Here is a 23,036-nt window from a genome sequence, read left to right on the forward strand (position 1 = left end):
TTATCCTTCATTAAATCACTGAGGCCTGTCTGTTGTTTTAGTCTCTGGGACTTTAACCTTTTATGAACACACACATTCATACTGTTTATTTCTGTTAGTGATTTTGCCTAAAGTATGCGATTTGGTAATGTGCTGTTTTAAGGATCTGTCATTTGTTTATTCATAAATGTTCAAATTTGTATTTTTGTAAGTGTTGACTGTAGTGGGAATTGAACCTCTTGTGCTCTTGTGAGGGCTGAGTCCCAGCGTTAGAGGCTGACGCCCTAAATCCAACACACACACACACAAACACACGCAGACGGATGTCAGCATCCAGATCTCCAGTGTGGCAACCGAACGGATATAGCTGCAGACGAGGGTGAGAAGGGAAAGAGACGGAAGGAAAAGCAAGAAGAGAAGTCCGGTGCTGGTTGCAAAATAAAATCACCAAAGTGATCTTTTAAAATGAGCAAAAAGCACTTTTGGTTCTGCAAAACTGGAGTGCATCATTAAAATTGTACATGAGAAATGACGAGAAGACAAGAAGGAAGGGAGGGAGGGTATCGAGGGTGGAGGACGGACTGGAAATAGATGAGGAATACTTGTTGAATATGGACCAAAAAGAAAACAAATAGCCTATTATTATTTATTTTTTTATTTGTGATAGATTTGTAAGAATGAATGTTGTACAGCAACTATTAATACACAAATCATGTCATGGCACTGATGTAACATATATGAGGGATGTTACAGAATATATCTGATTTGCATTTGAATTATTGAATATATATATATAAGTAATACTACAGTAGTCGTAAATGTATACTGAAATACTGGCAGATAAGCAACAACAAAGTAAGTCTAGAGTTTGTAAAATGAGGGAGGATCTTTTTTAATGTGTGACTCACAAGAGGCATTATGATCAAATATCCAAGACCATGGTTAAACCTTATATGAATAAGAGACTGAACGGTAATGAAAACAAAACATGCATGCACATTAAAATAGTACCTTGGATGAATAAAGGTTACATCAGATGTATTTGACAAAGTCTTCAGCCTAGAGTGACGATGAAGGTCCTATACACCTCTCTGTAGGCGTTTCGGAGCAGAACATACGGGAAGCAGCTCTCCAGCATGTCTTGGCTCAAGAACGAAGACTCCTCCACGATCTGAGTGAATCAGTGTTTAAAGTGTTAAAAGTGGAGTATTGGTGTGCTAATGAGTATTTAAGGTAGCATTGTATGTGGGATTGAGTCAAACTACAGGACCCGTGTTGATCATGATGAAGGAACATGGTTACATGTGCAACCGTGTGGCTCACTGATGTATTTTTAATTGTTCTGGGTAAAAACGGAGGTTTATCTGACAGAGACAATATTTGTTGGTGAGATCAATTCATTGCCAGTTTTGGTATGTTCATGGGATTTGTTGACACTTCAAAACATATTGATTACCACCTGTGTTATAGTATAATAAACACTTGTTCTGCAGTTACTGTGCTTTAGTGTGGACGGAGATTTCTGTATTCTTGATGAGGAAAAAGCCCTCCCTATTCATTTGAAATTTGACTTCCACTCTAAGATATGCATACTTACTCAATAGGGTTTATGAGATGTCCTTAATGACTTTATTGTTAATACTTTATTATTTAATGCTTTAGAGATAAGGAACAAAGCCATTACAGAAGACACTGCAGGCCTGATGGCTTATTGTAAAGAAGCAAAACCTCAATCAATGAAGGGTCATTGGTTTTCCCATTAGTCAATTTATAAACCCACTTATGTCTTATTGTAAATTAAAAGAAATACATGATTAGTGTTGGACTGGCAAGCCTACCAAGTGTAGGAGCAGGTAGATGGAGTCTCGGTTTTTGCTCTCCATTTTTTCCACGTTTTGTCCCAGCTGCAGCAGAGTCGAGGAGGCCAGCTGTGGAATAACACAAAGTTAGAAAAGATCAAACAACTGGAACGTTTTTACACTGTTGGACTCGACCTCAACGGGGGCAAGGGTTGCCAGTGTCTTGAGAACGCTCTTAAACTGAAATATTGTCAGAGTAGTGTGCCCAAGTAACAATTTAACCCTTTGTTAGATGCACATTATGCATTTATGGCTTGAAGATTTATGATTCTTTGCACCATGTCATAATCATCTTTATTTTAAAGTCAGAACTCCCCGACCTTATTGCTTGCTCCTCAATACAAAGCAGTGTCTACTTTAGGCCCCTCGTTACACAGGTCTGTCAGGTAGGCACCGCTAGATGGAATAATGATTTCCCCTTCTGATCAAGTATTTCACATGAAAAACACATTGTTGTGTAACAGAATTTAGATTTCTTTATTTCATACCAAGCTAAGCTTCACGCAACAACTTAGATTCATCCACCATGTTATAAAATGAACCTTTCTTTAATTTGAATAGTAAGAAACTCACCAGGAGAAACTCTTTGAGGTGCTGCTCTATGTTTTTGTTCTGAACCGTGAACATGGCAGCAGCTAGCTGGTTGATAGCTGTAGCTAAACAGTGGATGTTGTTGTTGTGACCTGAGAAAATATAAACACAAAATTCAACACTGACAAATAGAAAGAACCGAATAGCATGTCTTGTAACTTCAGACACTACGCTAAGGATGTCTTCGTGGCTCGACAAATAGAGAAATGTCCAACATGCTAATGGAAAATAGAGACAAAGAAAATAATCTGAGACAAACGCCACCCTGTGCTGTGATAGAAATCTGGGCTATTTGCTGCTCTTAATGTTGCAGTCCAGGCTTGGAGCCAAGCGGTTAGGGTCACCAGGGATACATGCCAAGAGTAACTGTATCGATGCACGTCAGCCAAACTTATCTGTAAACAAAAGTCTCTCAACAGAAACGTGTTTCTCGTTAACCAACATACTTTGCTTTGGACCACGCCAGACGGACTGGAAAGTATGATGCACAGAGATGCTTATAAGCCTAATGTTTCAGGGTGGAGTACCTTTTTTATACCCTATCAGCAGCTGGTAAGTAATGGCTGGAAGAAGTAGCGATTAGTATTTTGGTTGAGGTCTGGAAAGCAGTGTGTATCTGCTGAAAATGAATGAATTGAAATGTACCTCCATGCTCTCTGCTGTAGACAGAGTTGGGGTCCAGGGCCAGGGTAGGCAGGGACACGGCGACGTAGACCATCAGCAGACAGGACAACTTGTACTCCTCATCAACTGACGTGTTATCTGCAACAATGATTGTGTGCGATTGAGCCATTAGTTCAAGCCGTCTACAGAAGTGGCACTAATAGTCTGAGTACTACCTGTGTGCATATTGCCGATTGCTGTGACGAGGGCAGGATCTATATCGCATGACAAGCCTGCAGCAGAAGCCAGCTCAAAAACGCTTAAGGTCACCTGTAAGGTAATAAAAGAAATGCAGCAAAGAGGTTTATAATGCAGACATGAAGTGCATTTTAAATTTAATGCACCATTTAATTTGTCATCATTTTGTTGCATTTTATTGCTGTCAGTCGGTAGGATGCTGATGTGTGCTTTGCATGTTATGTAGCAGCCACAAAAGTGACATTCTGTATATCTAATGACCCTAAATCAGTGGTGGGTGCCTTTGTCATGACACACAGGTTTTGATCTCGCCCTATTTCTGGTTGCATGCATGGTTGGCCTGTCTGGGCAGAATGTTTCCACTGATGTGGTTTAGACTGCAGAGCTGCAGCGGCGATCAGAGTCTCTCTCACGGAGGCATGAGGGGGCTGCTGACGTCTTTGGGGTTATCCTGGCCCCGGCTGTGGCACGGCTGTCATGCCTCAATCAGAGGCCAGACATAAGTTAGGGAGGGGGAGTTCATGAGTCACAGTCACATGGATTGATCCAGAGGGAGATAAGGAATTTAATTTAGTTGGTACTAGAGAATAGAAAAACATTATTCCTCTGCAACTCTCAGATTACTGCTGTTGCACACTATCTATTGTGCTGCAGTATATTCTGGATTCTTAACCTCTGGTGGCAATCAGTCAATTCCCCCAAGACTCAAATGTAAATATGTTAGGATGAACGTAAATACAATAATATGCCTTCAACCTAAATCCTCCCACAATAAGTGAAGCCCTGTGAAAATAAACCTTTAGCATACTGTTGATAAACTGTGATGGGATGATTCATGCAGTGGAAGCCTGATTTTTGCACTTCAAGTCCTCGGTGGGATCTCAACATATGGATGCTGTTTTTAAAGTAGAGCGACAAGCTGTGTTTTTACCTTGATGTCAGTTTCAGGAGAGATGAAGTCTCTCAGGCACTCGATGGGCCCGATCAGGTATGGGCAATGCTTATTCAGGATCTAGATCATAGGATTATATGACACAATGTTACTGAGAAGATACGTGATGAAGGAAATACTTTATATTGCAAGCTGTCATTGTCAGCTGCTCCAAACTGTAAAAGCTGAAAGATCTTAACTCAAGGTATCTAAGAGTTTCATATTTTCATATTATATTGTTGCACATTACATCTTTCAGAGAGTCCTGTGACATCGATCTGAAGGACAGGATCACCCCGATGATGGTCATCCTCTTCAGCACGTTCTCTCCACCTACAGTATAGAAGTGCATAAGAAACAGATCAGAGCCTCGCTGATGTATGTGACGCAGTAAAGCTGTGACCTACAGTACAACACTGTCCTCACTGGGATAATGAGATAATCATTCTGAAGTGTTGGACAACTCTCCTGGTTATTTGCACTTCAATTAATTTCTCTGAGAAAAGAGTGCCGCTCTAGTGAAGGTGACCAAGTAATAGTATTATATCTTTTCATTCGGCTTTTATGAGCTTTGTAAACCAAAGACAAAATTGAGCATGCATACAGCCTACTGCTGAGTTGTGTGATTGGGCTCAGCAGGAAGGGATAAACATATATTTATTTTGTTATTTTTCCTCTTAAATCTTTCTTTTTATCAAATTATTAGCAACAGTTCACTACACACACAGAGATGTTTGTGGCTCCTAAGTGTCCTCACACACTCTTTCTGTTGATTTAATTAAAAGAAAAATGTAAGAAGATCATTTGTTAGTGCTTTCCCTTTGTGCAAATTTAATGAGCTTTTGCTCACCCTAGAGGAGCATCCTAACGGAGTTGAAATGTGACATAAAGACATTGAGTAGAGCCCATTCCTTCCTATGTTTGACTTTTCTTTCTTTTCTTATATTGATTTAGTCTATTTGTTTGTCTTGCACCTGCCGGTTGGAGCCTGCATGTGCTCATGGTAGTTTTCTCTATCATGCCTGAATTAAACAAGTGACGTACAAAGAACAGGATCCTGCTGGTAATCCAAAGATTTAGTATGTGTAATTTTGCATAGACATGATAAGGGCTTCTGCTTAGTGTGATTTATCTATAGCACTCCTCCTTCGCTCCTTGTTATCGCTCCTCTTCATTGTTTCTTTCCTCACTTGGTTGTGATCTCTTCCTGTCTGCCTTTCTCTACACCTCACTTTGTGTTCCTTCCTTTCCTTTTCAACCTCTGACCTCTCCCTTCACATCTCCTCCTCTCTCCACTTCTCACCTGTCAGCCTTTTCTTAAGATTGACCATTTCCTGGGGCTTATCAAAGTTGTTCCTCATCTGCACCAGGACGTCCATATTTTCAATCACCAGTTTCTAACAGAGAAGATAAAAAAAAACCTTCATGTGGGAGTTATGATGGCGAGAGGTCATAGCCGTGAGAGGTTTGTCTGTCAGTAAGTTCAGAGCTCCTCACTTCAGTCGTAGGTGTCAAAGTGTGGCGCCTGATATCGTACAGCAGTAACACATGTTTTAAAAGAGGTACACAGGTTTGACAAGATATAAGGTAGCTTTGAAGAAAAACAGATGCTTCCGGATACACACATGTCCCTGCAAAATGAGGAATTGTGTAAATTAATATAATTTATTATTACATTGTAATTCAATCTGACTTTTTTACACAGTTTTTCACATTCTAAAAAATATTAGGCCACAGAAATGTAAACTGTAGAAAGAAATGTATAAAATATGTATAAAATGTTTTTAAATGTGTATTTGCTACAAAACAGCAAAAATAAACAAACAAGCCGAACCAGAGTATGTGCACTCTGGTTTGGCTCCAGAAGCCTGCACTTACTGCGCTGTCCACAGAGAAACAGCCAACTAGACAGCTAACGCAGGAGAGCTAAGAAATTAAAGGTTAGATGTTTAAGAAACTGTGGCCCTTCTTGGCTAAAACTAAGTTTAGTAATTGATTTTTCTCTATGTGTTGTCTGTAAATAAAAAATATCCATTTTGATGATTTGACATTTTTACGATTCAGTCGCCTCGACTGTAATTCATCGGATTTGGTGTGATTTAGTTACCATTAAATCATATCATGTATGTATTGAATTAGAAATACATTTATTATTTTGATTTTAATGGAAACATCAATAGCAGATGGACAGACAAAAACAGCAAAACTGAAATTAATTTCATTCCTATTAGCTTTGGACTGTAAATAAAATGTATTTTCTTGAACAAACTGGACATGAGAGCTGAAAGAACATGTTTTTTTGGTAGATAATGCATTTTGATACCCGGGCAATTCAGCAGGCCATGATCGACTGCCTTTGAAACGAGTCCATTACATCATACTGTACCTTCAGCTCACTGACTTGAGAGGTGATGTGCCACATCAGGTTCTCACTCAGAAACTTCAGACCATATGGACCAATTAGCTCCACCAGGGCCTGTAACTCTGTTCAGAAGGTGATATAAATAATTTAAGTTTCGTAATTGAAGGGAGATGAGGGATCAACAGACCCTTAAATTAATGTCAAGCAGCCAAACCTGTTTACAAAAATGCACAACAAGAAACAAGCTCAGGTGGAGGTGTATTGTCAGTTTCCAGCGTGGAGTTTTTACATGAGTCCAATACAAAGCTTGACTCTCTACCAGTGACAAAAATAAGAAAGATTAAATTAGATTTGTGAGTGGAGCTGAATCAATGAGAGAGAGACAACTGCAGCTATTAAAGCTTTCACTCAGCTCAACATCTCTGCCTGAATATGGATGGATATGGACGAGTGTGGTTATAATTGGAGGTGGTTAATGGATTGGCGAGTGTGTCAATGTGAGGCACGCAGATACCTCACTACGGAGTAAATATAGACGACGATGACATTGTGCGGGGGCGTCTATTGAAGTGCTGCGGTCTCCAATGTACAAAGTGTGTAAATGTGTTACGTTAGCATCTCTATAATGTTTGCATGAGCTGTAGTGGAGTGAATATTGCCTTAGATCAGCCATAAGGAGGTCCACTACTCATACAAGGTAGCGTGGAGGCAGAACGGGAGGCTGTGTGGAGGAGAGACAAGTGATGCTAGAATAGCTAGGAGGCGAGGACGGAAGAGTGGGGGGAGATGATAAGCAATACTGAATTTTACAATAGCCAGGCAGTGTCAGAATAAACTGCATGACAGGCAGCATGACAGAAAACACCGCGCAGACACCACCACAATAACAAGCTCCAATCGTGTTCAGGAATGAACAAGATGTCAAGTCTTTGAGGAGCATGAGTCATGTTTTGGATCTGTGGGCCCCATTATCATTCAACCTTAGAGTACAGGGGAACCTTTTGATTCTGGCAAGTGTAAAAGTGTCTGCTAAGAGTGAAAATAGAGGAAGAAACACCTCTCTTGATGCCTTTTTTGCTCGTGCTCATCATCTCAAAAAATATGTTCAAAACTGTAGCAAGTTGTTTGTTCTTTACTCAGACTACACCCATGTGACTAAACTATCTCCATCACTTGCAGTATATTCATGAACTACATTCATTTAGTTGACAACACGGACAAGTTCAGTTAGAGTTGTTGCTGTGGATACTAGCTCTGTATGTCACTGATGACTCTGAAATACTTTACAACACAACATGCAATGAAAGCCAGTGAATAGTTATATTAACTTTATACTAAGCTTTGTTATGTGTTTCCCATTTCCTTTATTTTAAGACCGAGGTGATAGTACAAAAATAGTATCACTTCTAACTTATTTAATAGAGCTACGAGCATTCATCCAGATTTAATGAGAGATATACCATGAGGTTTGTTTGACATTTTGATTTATGCTACAGATTAAATCCCCGTTAATTAAGCTCTGCGGCCCAACCTGATATATCTGAGAACTCCTCTGCTCTGAAACTTGGTTCGCTGTCAGTAGCATGGTTGACGAAGCAGTGCATCGTGGGACAGTGAACGATGAGGGAGTTGCTGGCCTGACGTAAGAGACACTCCAGGTACCTGACGTGCAGAAAAACAAACAAAATGTCCTCAGCCTTTACTCAACAGATGTTTGAATTAAAGAGAGAGACAAAGAAAAGGCACGAGAAAGACGAGAGAGAAACTAAGAGGATGTGCATGTGCTACACTGTATGCATGAATGATGCTTTCTGTTATGCTGTATGTCAATGAAGCAATGTATATTTGGATGTGTGTGTGTGTGTGTGTGTTTACAGTAGATACACATATACTGTATATATTATACACACCAGTTTGTGTAGATGGTCGTAATGGTCTTCCCTCCACGTGAGTCCAGTGGCTGTGTTTGCTGCAGCAGGACGTTCTTCATCAACCGGGTGACGTCCACATTGATGTAGCTGGAGAGGCTTTGCAGGCTGGCTGTATAGGCTCTTAACCCTGCAAGCAGGTCGGAGGGACGGGCTATCTCCTGGGTGGTCTGGTTGTAATTGGCCATTCTCACGATGATCCTGGAGAAACATGTTTAACCAACGTCACTTATCACCAGACCAGAGTGGGCTGAGGGCGGACAGATGGGACATTAAAACGGGTTAAACGAGCCATGGTGGCATGGTACTATACTCTCTTTAGGTCAGCACATTCACTGCTCCAGGGCTTCACTCCAATTGTATTTATTTTTTGACAGGGCCATTCATTCTCTCCCTTCCTCTTCCGGACTAGAATGTATTTACAATTTTTGCCATGGAAGGACCAATCTCTGCGAGCGTGCTGCTACTTAAGAGCGCTAATTTTAGAGTGACAGGGGAGATAATCATCAGCTAAGACAGGGAGACTAAGCAGCGCATATACACCGAAACATTAGGTTGCCCTGGTACCAGTCCCTAATCTAAATAACAGTTAGAACTGAAATGGCACAGAGCAAGGGAGTAACTTGATGGGTGGGTGCAGCACAGAAAGTGTTCAGATAGACATATAACAAGAGACAAGCTCCAAATAATTCTCTAATTGTCAGGAGGACAAAAAAAAAACTCCATGCAAATCTGTGAGTGACAATTTGGAGAAAATGCAGCCTGAGATGCTTTTGAGTTTTCCCAGTGCTCTGTCACATCCTGGTCAGAGTGTTTAACATTTACACCGGCCCTGTTCAACAGGGAGGTCAGCCTACTGGACAGTGTGTATGGGAGAGTTTAAGAGAGTGAAATGACAACATTATGTTAATACACTGAGGTACAATTGTACAGCACATTTACGCACTTGCAGAGAAAAAAAACATTACACTAACAATGTGTTTCTTTCACAATGAAAGCTAGCGCTCATGTCTGTTATTAGCATATTTCTGACAGTAATTGTTCGTGGAGCCGCTGAAGTGACACATGCCAAAGAAATCATAAAAAATCCAAACGCTTCTGCTACACATAAAATATGGGGAAGAACAAAATTGCAAATGTCACCTCCGGGACTCATCACATCATCCACTGTTTTTTATATGTATATAAATATAAAAATGCCCCCATCCCCACTCAGCATACTCAGAGAGGCGTGTCTCCAGATGGGAAATGAGGAACTCTGTGGGAACGACGATGTGGTGGAAGACAACAAAGTCAATGAAGAGGCTGTAGGAGGAGCAGAGCTCTGTCAGCATCAGATGCATCTTGTCCAGACTAGAAGAAGAGAGACAGAGAGAGAGAGAGGGGGGGGGGGGGATGCATGTCTTTAGGACAAATATGTTAACAATGACTGTGATTGACAATTGAGTATGGTATGTGCTTTTCTCAGTCAAATAAGGTCATAAACACGTTTGAGAATTGTAAAACTGAGGCAGCAGGGAGGAAAATTGAGAAGAGGGAGAGAGAGGTAAAATTACAACTCTTCAGACGTAATTAGTGAGATTTCTGAGTGTAGCGACATACAACATATGATCAAAACAATGAAAACGCCAACATAAAATGTGTTGCCAGTGAAAGTGCTTTTTTAATACGCTGAGGCGGTTTGTTTCTTATTTTTAATAGCTTGATTCATTACCCTGACTGATTCAACCTGAAGGGTAATAAAGCTCAGAACAAATAATGCCTTGTAGGCGAGAGCTTTTTAATCCTGTCTTCCCGATAACTCCAGGAAGAAATGTGTCATGGGGTGAAGGAAAGCATTTGGAAATGTCAGCAGTTATTTCAATATTTCTACCTACATAAACTGCATTAACCTAATTCCAACCTTGGCAGAGTCATACTGTCAAATGTTTATTTAACTGCACCTTGACCAGAACAAATGATGATGGTAATGCTTCATGTCTCCAGAAATCAGGGATGTATTAATTACACTCACTTTTCTAAAACTTCTGCCAATTCAGTATAATTGTTGAAGGATCAGGCGGAGAGATACGTAGCAAATGTGGGGGAAACAAAAATAAAAGCTGACTTGGTAACGACGATCCGGTCTTTCCTCTGGCTTTCAGCGCCTGGTTTGTCTTTCTGGACCTCTCCCTTCTTTGGCACCGGCTTCTTTTGCTTTCTATGGCGAGCTGCGCTGATGGTCTCGGCACAGTGCTTGGGCTGCAGCTAAGGGGTTATCAAGTGTAAAGAGGAGGATGCAGAGAAGGAGAGAAGAGACAGAGGGGGGAAGAATTCAGCAGAATAAATATTGGGTAATATGCTCAAAGACAAACATGGAGTTTTGCATTCATGTCGGATGGACTCAGTCAAAAAGTAAACACTTTCCTCATATTTTCCACAAGGTTAGAGAAACAATCCCGCATTAATCAACACCAGAGATGTAGACCGAGCTTATCATTTTATTCAAACTCTCAATTCTGTCCACTGCCTCCAGCTAAACCCACTGATATCAAGCTGAGACTTGTGTGATTATATGTGGATATGGAGTTTGGAAGAACCAATCTGCGCAAGATAATGAGTTTTTAATAAAACCTGAGATAGACTTCACCTGGTCATTGAGGTTGCACTGCTCAGCACATATCTCTAGCACAATACTGCTGGTCTGCTTGGCTAGCTGCTCCAGGAAGGTCACACACAGGCGCAGAGTCCTCTTCTCCATTGCCTCGGTCTAAACACACAAGCAAGTGCAGCATGTGTGAGTGTGCACATACTGTATGTACAATGACACAGGACACTGTTTGACACGTACAAAGGCACAGCACATCCAGAACACACACATACACACACACATATATACATATTTTCTCCCATACTTCCCCTAGATACATTTAGTCCACTGTTTACTGCATTACTGTATCTAGGTCTGACTCCATGAAATGGTAAAAGTTTTAAAGAAATTGACATGTTGCTGTGATGGTGCAGCTGGTGACTTAAAAGTGTTAGAAATAAAACCGCAGGCAGTGTCTTTAATGCTTCTCAGCTGATGATTAATAGCTTGGTAAGCAAATGACTGAACACTGACCTCTTCTGGGCAGAGAAGGTTTCCACACTGGAGGAAGTGAGAACAGACAGACGGGAAGGCCATGAGGTAACGCTTCATGGTCACCTCCTCACTGCTCTGGCAAAACATCTTCTCAAAGACACGCGGGTAGTAACTGGGAAACAAACAAGAGAACAAACATTTATTACATCAAAGTATTCAGCCTTGTGAGGAGAGGAGAGGAGAGGAGAGGAGAAGAGAGGAGAAGAGATGGAGAGGAGAGGAGAGGAGAGGAGAGGAGAAGGGGAAGGAGGGAGAGGAGAAGAGACGGAGAGGAGAGGAGGAGGAGAGGAGAGGAGAGGAGAGAGAGAGAGAGAGATGAGAGGAGAGGAGGTAGGAGAGGAGATGGAGAGGGAGAGGAGAGGAGAAGAGAGGAGAGGAGACACTGACCCGAGTATGGACACCTCAGATGTTTCCTGCAGAAGTTCTTCCAAACTGTCCCCACCATCCTGGTGTGAAACTGAATCATGTTCATCACCTTCGCTAAGTCAGTGTATTCCTTTATTGGAAGAGGGGCCTTGTTTACACTTGTGTGGCCTAAAACAGAAGACAAAGAAAACCTCAGGGTGGCATTCACCAAGTTATACAATGACAACTGAATAGTGTACAATATTTGATGATGTTGCAACAAACCTTCCTACCTGCAATCTCAACCAGTCCAGTCTAAGTGCTCTGAAATCAAACTCCTCTTTGTTTTCCACTGCAGAGTAAAAATAGATCCATCATTAATCAATTTACAATTATTGTATTGCATTTTAAGTAATAAAAACAATTGGGTGGTCTAGACAAACTGAGATAACCTGCAGTGTGTTGTTGTGAGTACCTTGTTTGATTGACAAGGCAGAGAGGGTTGAGACAAATGAAGTCAACAGGATGGACTCTTCTTCTGGACAAACATACATATTCTGCAGGGGAGAAAAACATTTGTAAATATATGCAGGAGAAGAAGAAGAAGAAGAAGAAGAAGAAGAAGAAGAAGAAGAAGAAGAAGAAGAAGAAGAAGAAGAAGAAGAAGAAGATGAAGATGAAGGAGAAGAAGAAATGGAACCAGCTTCCAGTTTGTGTTCGGGAGGCAGACACACTCTCCACATTTAAGAGCAGGCTAAAGACTTTCCTTTTTGATAAAGCTTATAGTTAGGGCTGGCTCAGGTTTGCCCTGGATCAGCCCCTAGTTATGCTGCTATAGGCTTAGACTGCCAGGGGACACCTCCCTGCTCTCTTCCTTCTCTTCCTCTCTCCTCCCCTCCCTCTCTTCTTCTCCCTCTCTATCTGTATGCATTTATGTAAATGTATGTTACTAACTCATCATCCGGGGTATCATCCCCGGAGTGTCTGTCTCTCATGTGGCAGGTTGCCACTGATAAAGTTTACGTCAGGATCAGGAATCGTGGCTGCGCCTGCTTCCCTGGTCCTGCTGGACACCGGGAAGCCTTTTGACATTTTCCTGGATTCATCCAAACTTTCTCTTTTTCAACATCATTTTCTGTCAAATGTTGTATTTGTACTATGTTGTTTATCCTGTACACACGACATCTATTGCACGTCTGTCCGTCCTGGGAGAGGGATCCCTCCTCAGTTGCTCTCCCTGAGGTTTCTTCAATTGTTCCCCCTTTAATTTTGGGGTTTCTTTTAGGAAGTTTTTCCTTGTGTGATGCGAGGGTCTAAGGACAGAGGATGTCGTAACCTGTACAGTCTGTAAAGCACACTGAGACAAATTTATAATTTGTGATATTGGGCTATAGAAATACATTTGATTTGATTTGAAGAAGAAGAAGAAGAAGAAGAAGAAGAAGAAGAAGAAGAAGAAGAAGAAGAAGAAGAAGATGAAGATGAAGGAGAAGATGAAGGAGAAGAAGAAGAAGAAGAAGATGAAGAAGAAGAAGAAGAAGAAGAAGAAGAAGAAGAAGAAGAAGAAGAAGAAGAAGAAGAAGAAGAAGAAGAAGAAGAAGAAGAAGAAGAAGAAGCTTTCCCCTTTCTTCCACATTCTGCATCTTGGTTGAAGAAAAAATTAAATGCATAGAATTGTATGTTCCACCTTATACTGTATAGTACATGTATATCTGCAGGTACCTGTATGGTGTCATTGAGAACCAAGGCATCAAACTGTGCCAGGTACTGGACATGGTAGCGCTGAACTACATAGTTGTACTTTGTCATCAGACCTCTCAGCTTCTCCATGTGGAACAGCAGCTCTGCCATCTGACTGAAAAAACATAAAAAGATAATTAACACCAAACAAACATTTTTTATTTCCTTTCAAAATTAAAATATGTACAAATAAGCCTTTGTAAAATCTCTTATGCACACTATAGGATAACTGCACTACTGAAAACAACAGAGCTGCACTGTGGAGAGACGTCTTACAGTAAGTAGCAAGGGAGAACTTGCTAGCTATCTCCATGGTGCTTTACTTCCTCTGCACTTATGACCTACTTGTCAATGTAGTCTTCGGCCGTTTTTATCTTTGGCATATTCTCAGAGTGTCTGACGAGCCACAGGACCTCGTCACGGGAAAATGACAGAGCCATGACAACGTACAGGGCCTTGGGGATTTGATTGGCACACAGAACAGAGAAGAAAGAGGAATGTTGGAAAAGGTCATGATTACTGTGAAATACATGGGTCATTCAGAATAATTCACCCTTACTGTGCAAATATTCCCCGGAGTCTAAGATGTTTGCAGGATGGAAGCTGGATCAAAGCTAGGGTCTGTCATGTGACCAGAATTTCATTTTGGATTTATAACTAATAACAATGCATTAAGTCATTTAAATTCCTGGAGCACAGCTGTTATGCGTGTTACTGTGATTCTACCTTTGGTCCCAGAAGTCCAGGTTCATCCTCCAGAACTTTAAATAATTCCATCATCGCTCCTCTCAGAAACTGCCTCCTCTCTCTGTGCATAGCTCCACTGGTAATAACACAGGGAATGGACATTTGGTTTCCACAGCTCATTTCAAAGTAAATACATATCAACGAATAGTTATGACACAGAAGTTGATAAGGCTTTGCTTAGTTTCCTGCCAGTCCCACCTGTTGAGTAAAGCGTGCTCACGACATTCCTTGATGTCTGCGACCCGCTTGTTGTATCTGATAAAAAATGAAAAAATAAATAAATTAACAATTGTGATCAGAAGCTATTTAGCAATATTTCTTTTAAATGTGGTTATAAATGGATTTTTTTCAGATGTCAGGGAATTTCAACCTTTAAAAAAAAAAATATATATATATATATCATCTTCTTTGGCATTCATTAACTTTACAGTGGAAACAGCTTTCATCTTCTGAAACAATAATGAAGAAATTCAAGTCTTATAGTCGCTAAATACTGTACAATCTATAATCTCTAGTTTATACAATCCAAGCTCCTTCTCTCTCCAACACACACTCTTGTTATCACTTCATTTGTTGTTTGTGGTTTTGAAATGAACTTTTTTGTATTGCCATACTCATTTTAAGTTGGTCATATCGAGCAGTTTCAGGGGAAAATACTTAAATACTTTAAATACTCACAATATATATATATATATATATATATATATATATATATATATATATATATATATATATATATATATATATATAATATTTGCCTTAGATATGTTAAAAACAAATTCTTAACAAAACTTACTAAAATGTTGCATTAGTCATTTTGCTTCACCTACTTTAAAAACAGTGCTGCTAACTATGTTGTCAAATTATTGATTTAAATAATAAGTTTCACAATTGATGCAATTTTGTTTATTACAAACATTCAACAATTGCAATCTTTTTAATTGGATGGATGTTATTTGCAACCTATTTATTACTCTAATATATAACAACGTCCCCCTAAAAATAGTTTTATTGTCTATCGTTATGGTATCTGGAGGTTAAGGCAACTCTTTATATCCAGAATTAATGAGCAATCAGAGACGAGAGGTCCTCTAGTTCAGGGCTCTTTAATCAGCACTTAAGAGCCATTTTGAATCAGTTCTTCTTTGTTAACTGGCTGAAATAACAGGGTGCATTATCTCACACCTATTGCTAATTATAGCTTTTAAAATATTCATCAACTAGTAATACTTCTCATACTTTAGCAGTGCAGCTGACATACCCTTTGATGCTGTCGAAGAGGTCCTCGGAGACCTTGTGTATGTTGAGTACCTCGTCTCTGGTGAGGACGAGGTAGAGGCCGCTCCGCAGAGCCATCTTCCACAGGTCCTGGGAGGCCTGGTTTGTATTCAGGCTGTTGTGGCACAACAGGAAGCCGACTAGAAGGAGCACAGTCAGCAACATTTAACATGCAACATGTGCAGCTGGCACCCTACTGCTGCATCTGACAACACAGTGCTCGTGTCATGCAAATATCGATTTATGAACATTGTCAACTGGCAATGCCTCTGACTAATACTATCCTGTATACTGTATACTATTGCTCTGTGTAGTTCTGCTGTTTCACATGTGTGCAAGACGCCAGCATGTCTGAAATGTGCTTAAGCTTCCAAAGGGCTGCATAATGTTTATGTGTATTAAGAGAACACATAGAGGAGGTTATAATTCAGGATGACTGATACTTACTAATGATCCATCGCTCCATCACCTCCATAGACAGGTATTCACATGCCATCTGTGGAAAACAACAAGCTTACTAACTGCCATTATGGACACACTCACTGCAGCCTTACATGCACGAAGCCTACTGTAGGATGAAGTAAGAATGCTGCCAGTTAAACTATGAGGTAGCCATCGTAATTATTTTGTAACAATCAGCATCTTCCTTGCTACTTTCTTCTGGTTCCACCTTTAAAAGAAAATCAATAGTTTCGGGAGATTCTACACCATGAAAACTTCTGTATGCCATGCACAGTATTCTTCCTTCATGGAAATATTGACGACCTTTCTACATGTGGTAAAAGAGAATTAGTTTTATAATATAGCTCAAGAGACCTGTCAGTATTCTCTATAGACTTTAAATGATGGCCGTCTTTTGCTTTGAAATATAGGGTGTCTTTTAATAAGAAAGTGTTGCCTGGAGGTCCCTTTTTTCTGCTGGACTGGTGGTTCTTATACGAGGAGGCCACAGGCAACTGGGATCATACCATTACTTCAAAGGGGTCGTAATGCCTGTGTTCGAAGACAGCAGTGAGGATGACAGAGGACTGAACAGTGTAAAAAAAGGGACATAGGTAGAAAGTGAAAAATACAATTAAATAAGTGAAAGCTCTATAATGGGAGGACATAATTATGTTAAGTGGACTGCATCTGACCTTAAAGACAATACATGTACTGTTTTTGTATCATTTAGTTGTGACACCATTCTCTTCTGTGCCTTACATCACTGGAAAATAATGTATACTTTAGACACTTCCTCTCTCTTTCTCCCTCTGTGAGAGATAAATACAGCAGGAGAGGTGACGGGAGGTCGGACTCACAGTGTCACAGCAGGCTGGGTCCAGCATGGTAGCTGGAGCACTGAGCAGGCTGAGGAGCTGGGCGCTCCGCCACTGCTCTGCTGGCAGATTCCTGCGTGGGTACACCATGCTCAGAGACAGCAAGGCCGCCGTCACAGACTAAGAGAGGCACGGAGAAGGGAAGGGAAACAATAAGTGAGGAAGCTGGAGTGAAGCGGAGACAGAGGACGAGGCAAAATGACAGAGATACAGAGAGATCCAAAACACAGACTGGTGTAACTTGGAATGAGATGTTTGAAAATCACATTCAGTATGGGTGCAATGTTTGTGGTGTAGCGAAGTAACAGGACAATTGAAGTATTATTCAGTATTTATGTTCTCTGTTTAAAAATGCTTTTATATTTGGACAAAGTTGAATCAAACTGAATATTTGCTTCACTTTACTCTGCCACCATCAATTGTTTATGTAGCTTTGTACTGCTCTGTGTACAAACAGAGACACACTGAGCTTACCCTTGTGTGAGGGCCAAACTCCTCAGTGAGCTTCTTCCAAGGATGCTCGTACTCCACAACCATCTGGCCGAGCCGTGGGTAGGAGGGGTCACTGCAGGATTCATCACAATATGCAATTAATCAAGACGAAGGACAAGAAGTAGGACATTATAATGATACATCATTTGCCTACAAAGGATTTTACTGACAATAAGTGTGGCATTTCATACATTTTTCTACATTTTTGGGTGGTCGAATGAATGAAGAGCTGAGACTGTTCCCGCCTGATATCAAGGGGCTTAGCTATGTGTGGTTTGCACGTCAAATGTGATATTAAAATTGACATTATGTATTTGTGTTCTCTGCTCACGTCTCAAATTGAGATAAACATCCGTTTTTTTAGTGTATAAATAAATATGCAAAGTGGGCAGACTCAAAATGTCAGAATACCACTTGGCACTCAGAAAAGGTTAGAGGTGGGCTCTCGATGTCTAATTAAGATTCTAATTAACTATGAGGATCACATAAATAGTCATATTGATGGATGTGGAAACTCGTAATGGCTTTTACTTAAATTAAGTGTTTGACGTCAACAGAAAGCTGCACTTAGCACATACAACCTCACTGAATTACATAATGTGTATATTGTGTTTATGTCTTTGTCGACGTATTGTCCAAACCAGTTTCCTCTTTGGGGATTAATTAAGAACATCCTCTTCTATCCTATCCGAATGAAAGATTATGGTGACCTGCTCTATATGAAGATATGCGTCTTGGAGTACCTTTTAAAAGCGCTCTATAAATAAAATGTATTATTATTATTATTATTATTATGAAGATAACTTATGTTTTGACTTGACTTCAATATAAAAACCCATCCATCACTTTACTCTGTACTCCATATGTGAAGTCTCAGTTTCATGTTTTCTCACCTGCTCCCGTTGGTCATCTCATGGGCGCAGTTGAACATACCCACCAGTGCCTTCTTGTCATCGATGCGAGAGAGCACTATGATCACAGACGTGTAGGTGATGATCAGATCCAAGTAGTTCTTGGTGAAGTCAAAGTTGATTGCCTGAAATCAAAATTGCAGTGTATTTAGTGTCTTTAAAATCACTGTAACGACCTCAGTCTCACTAAGACGTACTGAAGATACAGTGGAGATAATATGGAGACTTCAAATATATTTTATATACATTTATAGAGATCAGCTGAAAGCTGTTGAATATAAAACACACACACCTCCTGCAGGCTTGTAAAGTGGCTGTAAAATGGTTGTAGTTTTATTACCGACAGAGAGAAGTGGTTTAACATCTATCCAGGAACTATATTTAACATAAATATGAGTGTTTGGAAGCTTTCATACAGACAGAAGTGGGTTATGCTGAAGGAGTAGTTTAAACGATTTGGATCTTTTGTTACCTGCTTCCATTGGAATCCATTGTAACTGAGTCAATTAAAATTCATGACCACAGCCAGTATTGTCCCTCACAAAGAAAACTACGGTTACCTTGGATAAGATTACGGTAGATTGAGGGTGAAACATCACTTTCAAATTATTTGAAATAACAAAACAGATCCTTTAAAAGGTGAATGCTAAATGCGTTACGACTGTAATAATAAGAAATCCTTCAAAGAGACTTCGGTCACGATTTATTGCAACACATTGTTGTGGTGATAAGAAAGATATGAAAGCATTGTGAGATGGTTAAAATGCCCACATTAACTCTGCGGATCAGATCACAGAAGACATGGATTGCTGAAATATACCATAGCATATACATAATGCACAAGGCAAGAGGTAGTTAAGACATTCAATAGCCACTTTATTATGGTAATAAAAAAAGGTTGGCAGCAGTGAGGAGAGAAAGCGTAATCTGCAGGAAGCAGTAAAGAGCATTGCAGCATAATGAATAAAAAGAGGAGGAATGAGTGACAGCTTGTCAGATTATCAGCAGACTGACTGAATTATAAATAAATATAAATATAATGTAAGTACTTACAATATCAAAGAAGCACTGACAGGCATCTATGGTGTTCAGCAACTCATAAACGTGGTCCTGAATGAAGAACACAGAAGGATTAGATTAGAAAACAGACATTTAAATCATGTTAAGCGTCAAAAGTGTTTTTATGAACACATTATCATTTTTCATAGATTTCTGTAGCCTTATAATCATTATACATTTGCATATTTTTATAACATCATGATTGAGTTATTCCCAATTTAACAAAACAGATGAGGCATTGGCCTGGCTGCAACCTCCATCACAGATGTATGCAAATGTGAAGGGAGGTGTAACAAACTGCCCTCCATATTTGGAACTAAATCTGTTAATTTGCTATATAAGATTAAACCACTCTATATGTAAATGTAAACCAATAAACCATCAATGTTCACTATTATCAGATTTGTTTCTTCATAAGAAAGAAAGAATAATGTATCTTTATTTTCATTTTCATTGTTTTCACTATTTGTTAATGTAGAGAGAGAGAGAGAGAGAGAGAGAGAGAAAGAAGAAGAGAGAGAGAGAGAGAGAGAGAGAAAGAGAAAGAGAGCGAGAGAGAGAGGAGAAGAGAAAGAGAAAGAAGAGGAAGGAGAGAGAAGAGAGAGAGAGAGAGAAGAGAGAGAGAGAGAGTGAGAGAGAAAGAGAAAGAGAGAGAGAGAAGAGAGAGAGAGCGAGAGAGAGAGAGGCTCTCTCCCTCTCCCTCCTCCTCTCTCTCTTCTTCTCCTCTTCTCTATCTCTCTACCTCTCCTCTCTCTATATCTCTCGCTCTCTCTCATCTCTCTCTCTTCCATACTCCACTCTCTCTCTCTCTATCTCTCTCCTCTCCACCTCTCCCTTCTCTCTCTCCTAGCCCTCTCTCTCCTCTCTCTCTCTATCTCGAGAGATCGCTAGAGAGAGAGAGAGAGAGAGAGAGAGAGATCACCCTGAACTCGATGACATCCAGGAAAGAGTCATAGTAGCTTGTTGTTGCTGCCAAGACTTCAGATTTCTGTCGCTGTATGCCGGTCAGATTTTGCTGCAAGAAAACAATAATACATTTCATCACACAAATGATTATTGAATGACAACAAACAAACCTTTTTGTGTCCCAAAAATAATTTCATCAATACAACAAAACAAAACATGAAAAATAAGTACAAGCATATCCTTGAGTAGAAAGCAAGCGAGGAAACAAGGATTGCAGTCAGACTTACAATGTTTCCTCTGAAGTCAATGTTGGGAAATTTCTTGTTGATGTACTTGATGGCGGTCTCCATGGATTTATCTGTCAGGAGGGTTGGCCGCGTCTTGGCGTCTGCACATGTCTGTAACAGAGGTTAGAAAAAGATAAAGATGCAAATCAGTTTGTGCATTATACCGCAACGCTCAGATAGATTTTAGTCATAATTCACTCGAGAGGTTTTGGCAGTTAAATCCTTGATTTGGGTTCATGCCCTGTGGGTTCTCTTGACACGATGATATTGGATGGTTTTTTTTTAAACATTTTGAGTGGCATCCAGCCACTGGTTAAAAAATCTAGCTTGTCACAAGAAGAATCCGCAGATTATGGGCAGAATGGGTATTATTGCTCTCCCCATCTCCCTCAACAATCACCCTCAAGGTGACACTGAGCAGAATAGTTAACAGCTGACAGTAGAAGACTGTGTAGCAATGTGATGCAACTGACTGCAAAAAATAATAATGCATGCATGCTCTGCAGATATATTCCAAAACACTCAGTAGTAACGACTTCCTGAGCTTCTTTAACGATAGAGTTATAGTTATTGAAGACTAAATGAATCACCTCCTGCCCTCCATTGGGTTGATCCTGTTGCCCTGGTCCAGCCTGTCACCCACGCTTCTATTTTATTTTAGAGGCACCGGGAATTATTTTTGCCATCCTCCTGGATGCATCTTTTTCATATACAATCACATCATCATTTCTGTCGCATGGATTGTCTATGTTGTATTTTTACTATGTTGTTTATTCTCAACACACGACATCTATTGCATGTCCTCCTCAGTTGCTCTCCCTGAGGTTTCTTCCATTGTTCTCCCTTTAATTATGGGGTTTCTTTTGGGGAGTTTTTCCTTGTGCGGTGCGAGGGTCTAAGCACAGAGGGTGTCGTAACCTGTACAGTCTGTAAAACACACTGAGACAAATGTGTAATTGGTGATATTGGGCTATATAAATAAATTAAACTGTTCTTCCACTTCTCCTCCTGATGAAAGTACACATTACCGAAAAGGGGATGTGTGTGTGTGTGTGTGTGTGTGTGTGTGGGTGTGTGTGTGCGTGTTCACAAAACATATTCTATTTTCTCACGAGTGTAACTTCCTGCATGTCACGTCCAGATATGTGTTGGTTGTCAAAATAAACCAATCATACTCTCTCTGAAGTAAATGAACAATAGTTCATACATCTGATTCTGAAATATATTTTAAAGGGCTGTTTGTGAGTTTCACAGCATTCAGTTCAGAATAAATGACATTTGAGGTGACTGACAGACCGACTTCCTGTTTGCACTTCCTCTTTGGAGAAATAAGCTCAGTTGCAGTTGGAAGACAGTGCTGCCTATACAAAGTGTGCATTGTTACAATTATCTCACATACTTCAATTCACAGTTTGAGTTACAGCTCCTGGAGAGTTTATAGATTTGATTTATAGACAACAGTGCATTACTGTGTTATTACTGATGGTTTACAACCTTATAAGACTAGAGTACTTTTGTGCATTACAGATAAAGTTCTTTAACATGTTTGGCTTCATACAATCTTTACATATATCTGATAAGTTTACTCTTAAATATATCTTTGCATTGTTTAATAATTGTACGCAGGAACACATTTTGATACTAAGGAAGGCGTACGCGAATGACATGAAAGTCAAGTTCCTTATTTCTGTTACACAGACCACTTGCCTTCATAAATCTTCCTATTCACCCTCACCTTCTTAATGTAGTTCATGCGTATTAACACCCCATTCCCTCTCTCATTGAGGATGGTGAGTTTTTCAGCCAGTTTTTGTTGGTAGTCCATGGCTGCACCTCTCCCTCCGATCAAGCCTTGGCCTCCAGGTCCTGTGTAGCGAGTCGAACCCTCTGAAACAAGTGAACCCGGAGCCTCACCCTGACACAAGGTCACATGGGGCTCGTTGGTGGGGGTGGAGCCATGATTTGGGCTGAATGTTATAGTCACCAACTTACTGTAACTGTCGATCCCAATGTGGATACAACTGTCAAAAATATTCTAACTGAAAATTGAAAATGAAATGACGTTATAAGTTACAACAAGTTGGCAGAAGAAGTGTTGTTTTTTAAATGATTTGGTGCTTTTGAAATGTTCAGTCATATTTCACCAAATTACAGTCTCCACAATTCATGTATGTGTCCCTCAACACTTGGATTTGAAGCTGGACAGAAAACATATATTATTGTTTTGTTACGTAAATGAATGGCAACGTCGTGTTTCCTGTCTGTTAAACTGCGTCTATTGTTGTGAACAGTCTGAGCTACTTCCTCTTGCTCGGTA

General features: G+C 40.1%; 1 protein-coding gene across 1 annotated transcript; it reads right to left on the reverse strand.

The window, feature by feature from the left end:
• Positions 1-618: 618 nt before the first annotated feature.
• Positions 619-22,610, reverse strand: nckap1l (NCK associated protein 1 like). The gene is given in 32 exon segments (XM_029431553.1): positions 619-1,150; positions 1,818-1,907; positions 2,412-2,521; positions 3,075-3,191; positions 3,269-3,362; positions 4,222-4,302; positions 4,472-4,554; positions 5,525-5,618; positions 6,608-6,705; positions 8,115-8,245; positions 8,494-8,712; positions 9,733-9,864; positions 10,619-10,758; positions 11,141-11,260; positions 11,615-11,747; positions 12,023-12,072; positions 12,075-12,192; positions 12,266-12,332; positions 12,456-12,537; positions 13,703-13,835; positions 14,066-14,175; positions 14,447-14,543; positions 14,666-14,722; positions 15,729-15,885; positions 16,193-16,241; positions 17,047-17,184; positions 17,539-17,629; positions 18,450-18,592; positions 19,521-19,577; positions 20,449-20,541; positions 20,720-20,830; positions 22,455-22,610. Coding segments are annotated over 32 exon segments (3,402 nt in total). The 5' UTR covers positions 22,545-22,610; the 3' UTR covers positions 619-1,033.
• Positions 22,611-23,036: the final 426 nt, after the last annotated feature.

This window comes from Cottoperca gobio, chromosome 5 (genome assembly GCF_900634415.1).
Source record: "Cottoperca gobio chromosome 5, fCotGob3.1, whole genome shotgun sequence".
In the NCBI taxonomy this organism is placed as follows: Eukaryota; Metazoa; Chordata; class Actinopteri; order Perciformes; family Bovichtidae; genus Cottoperca; species Cottoperca gobio.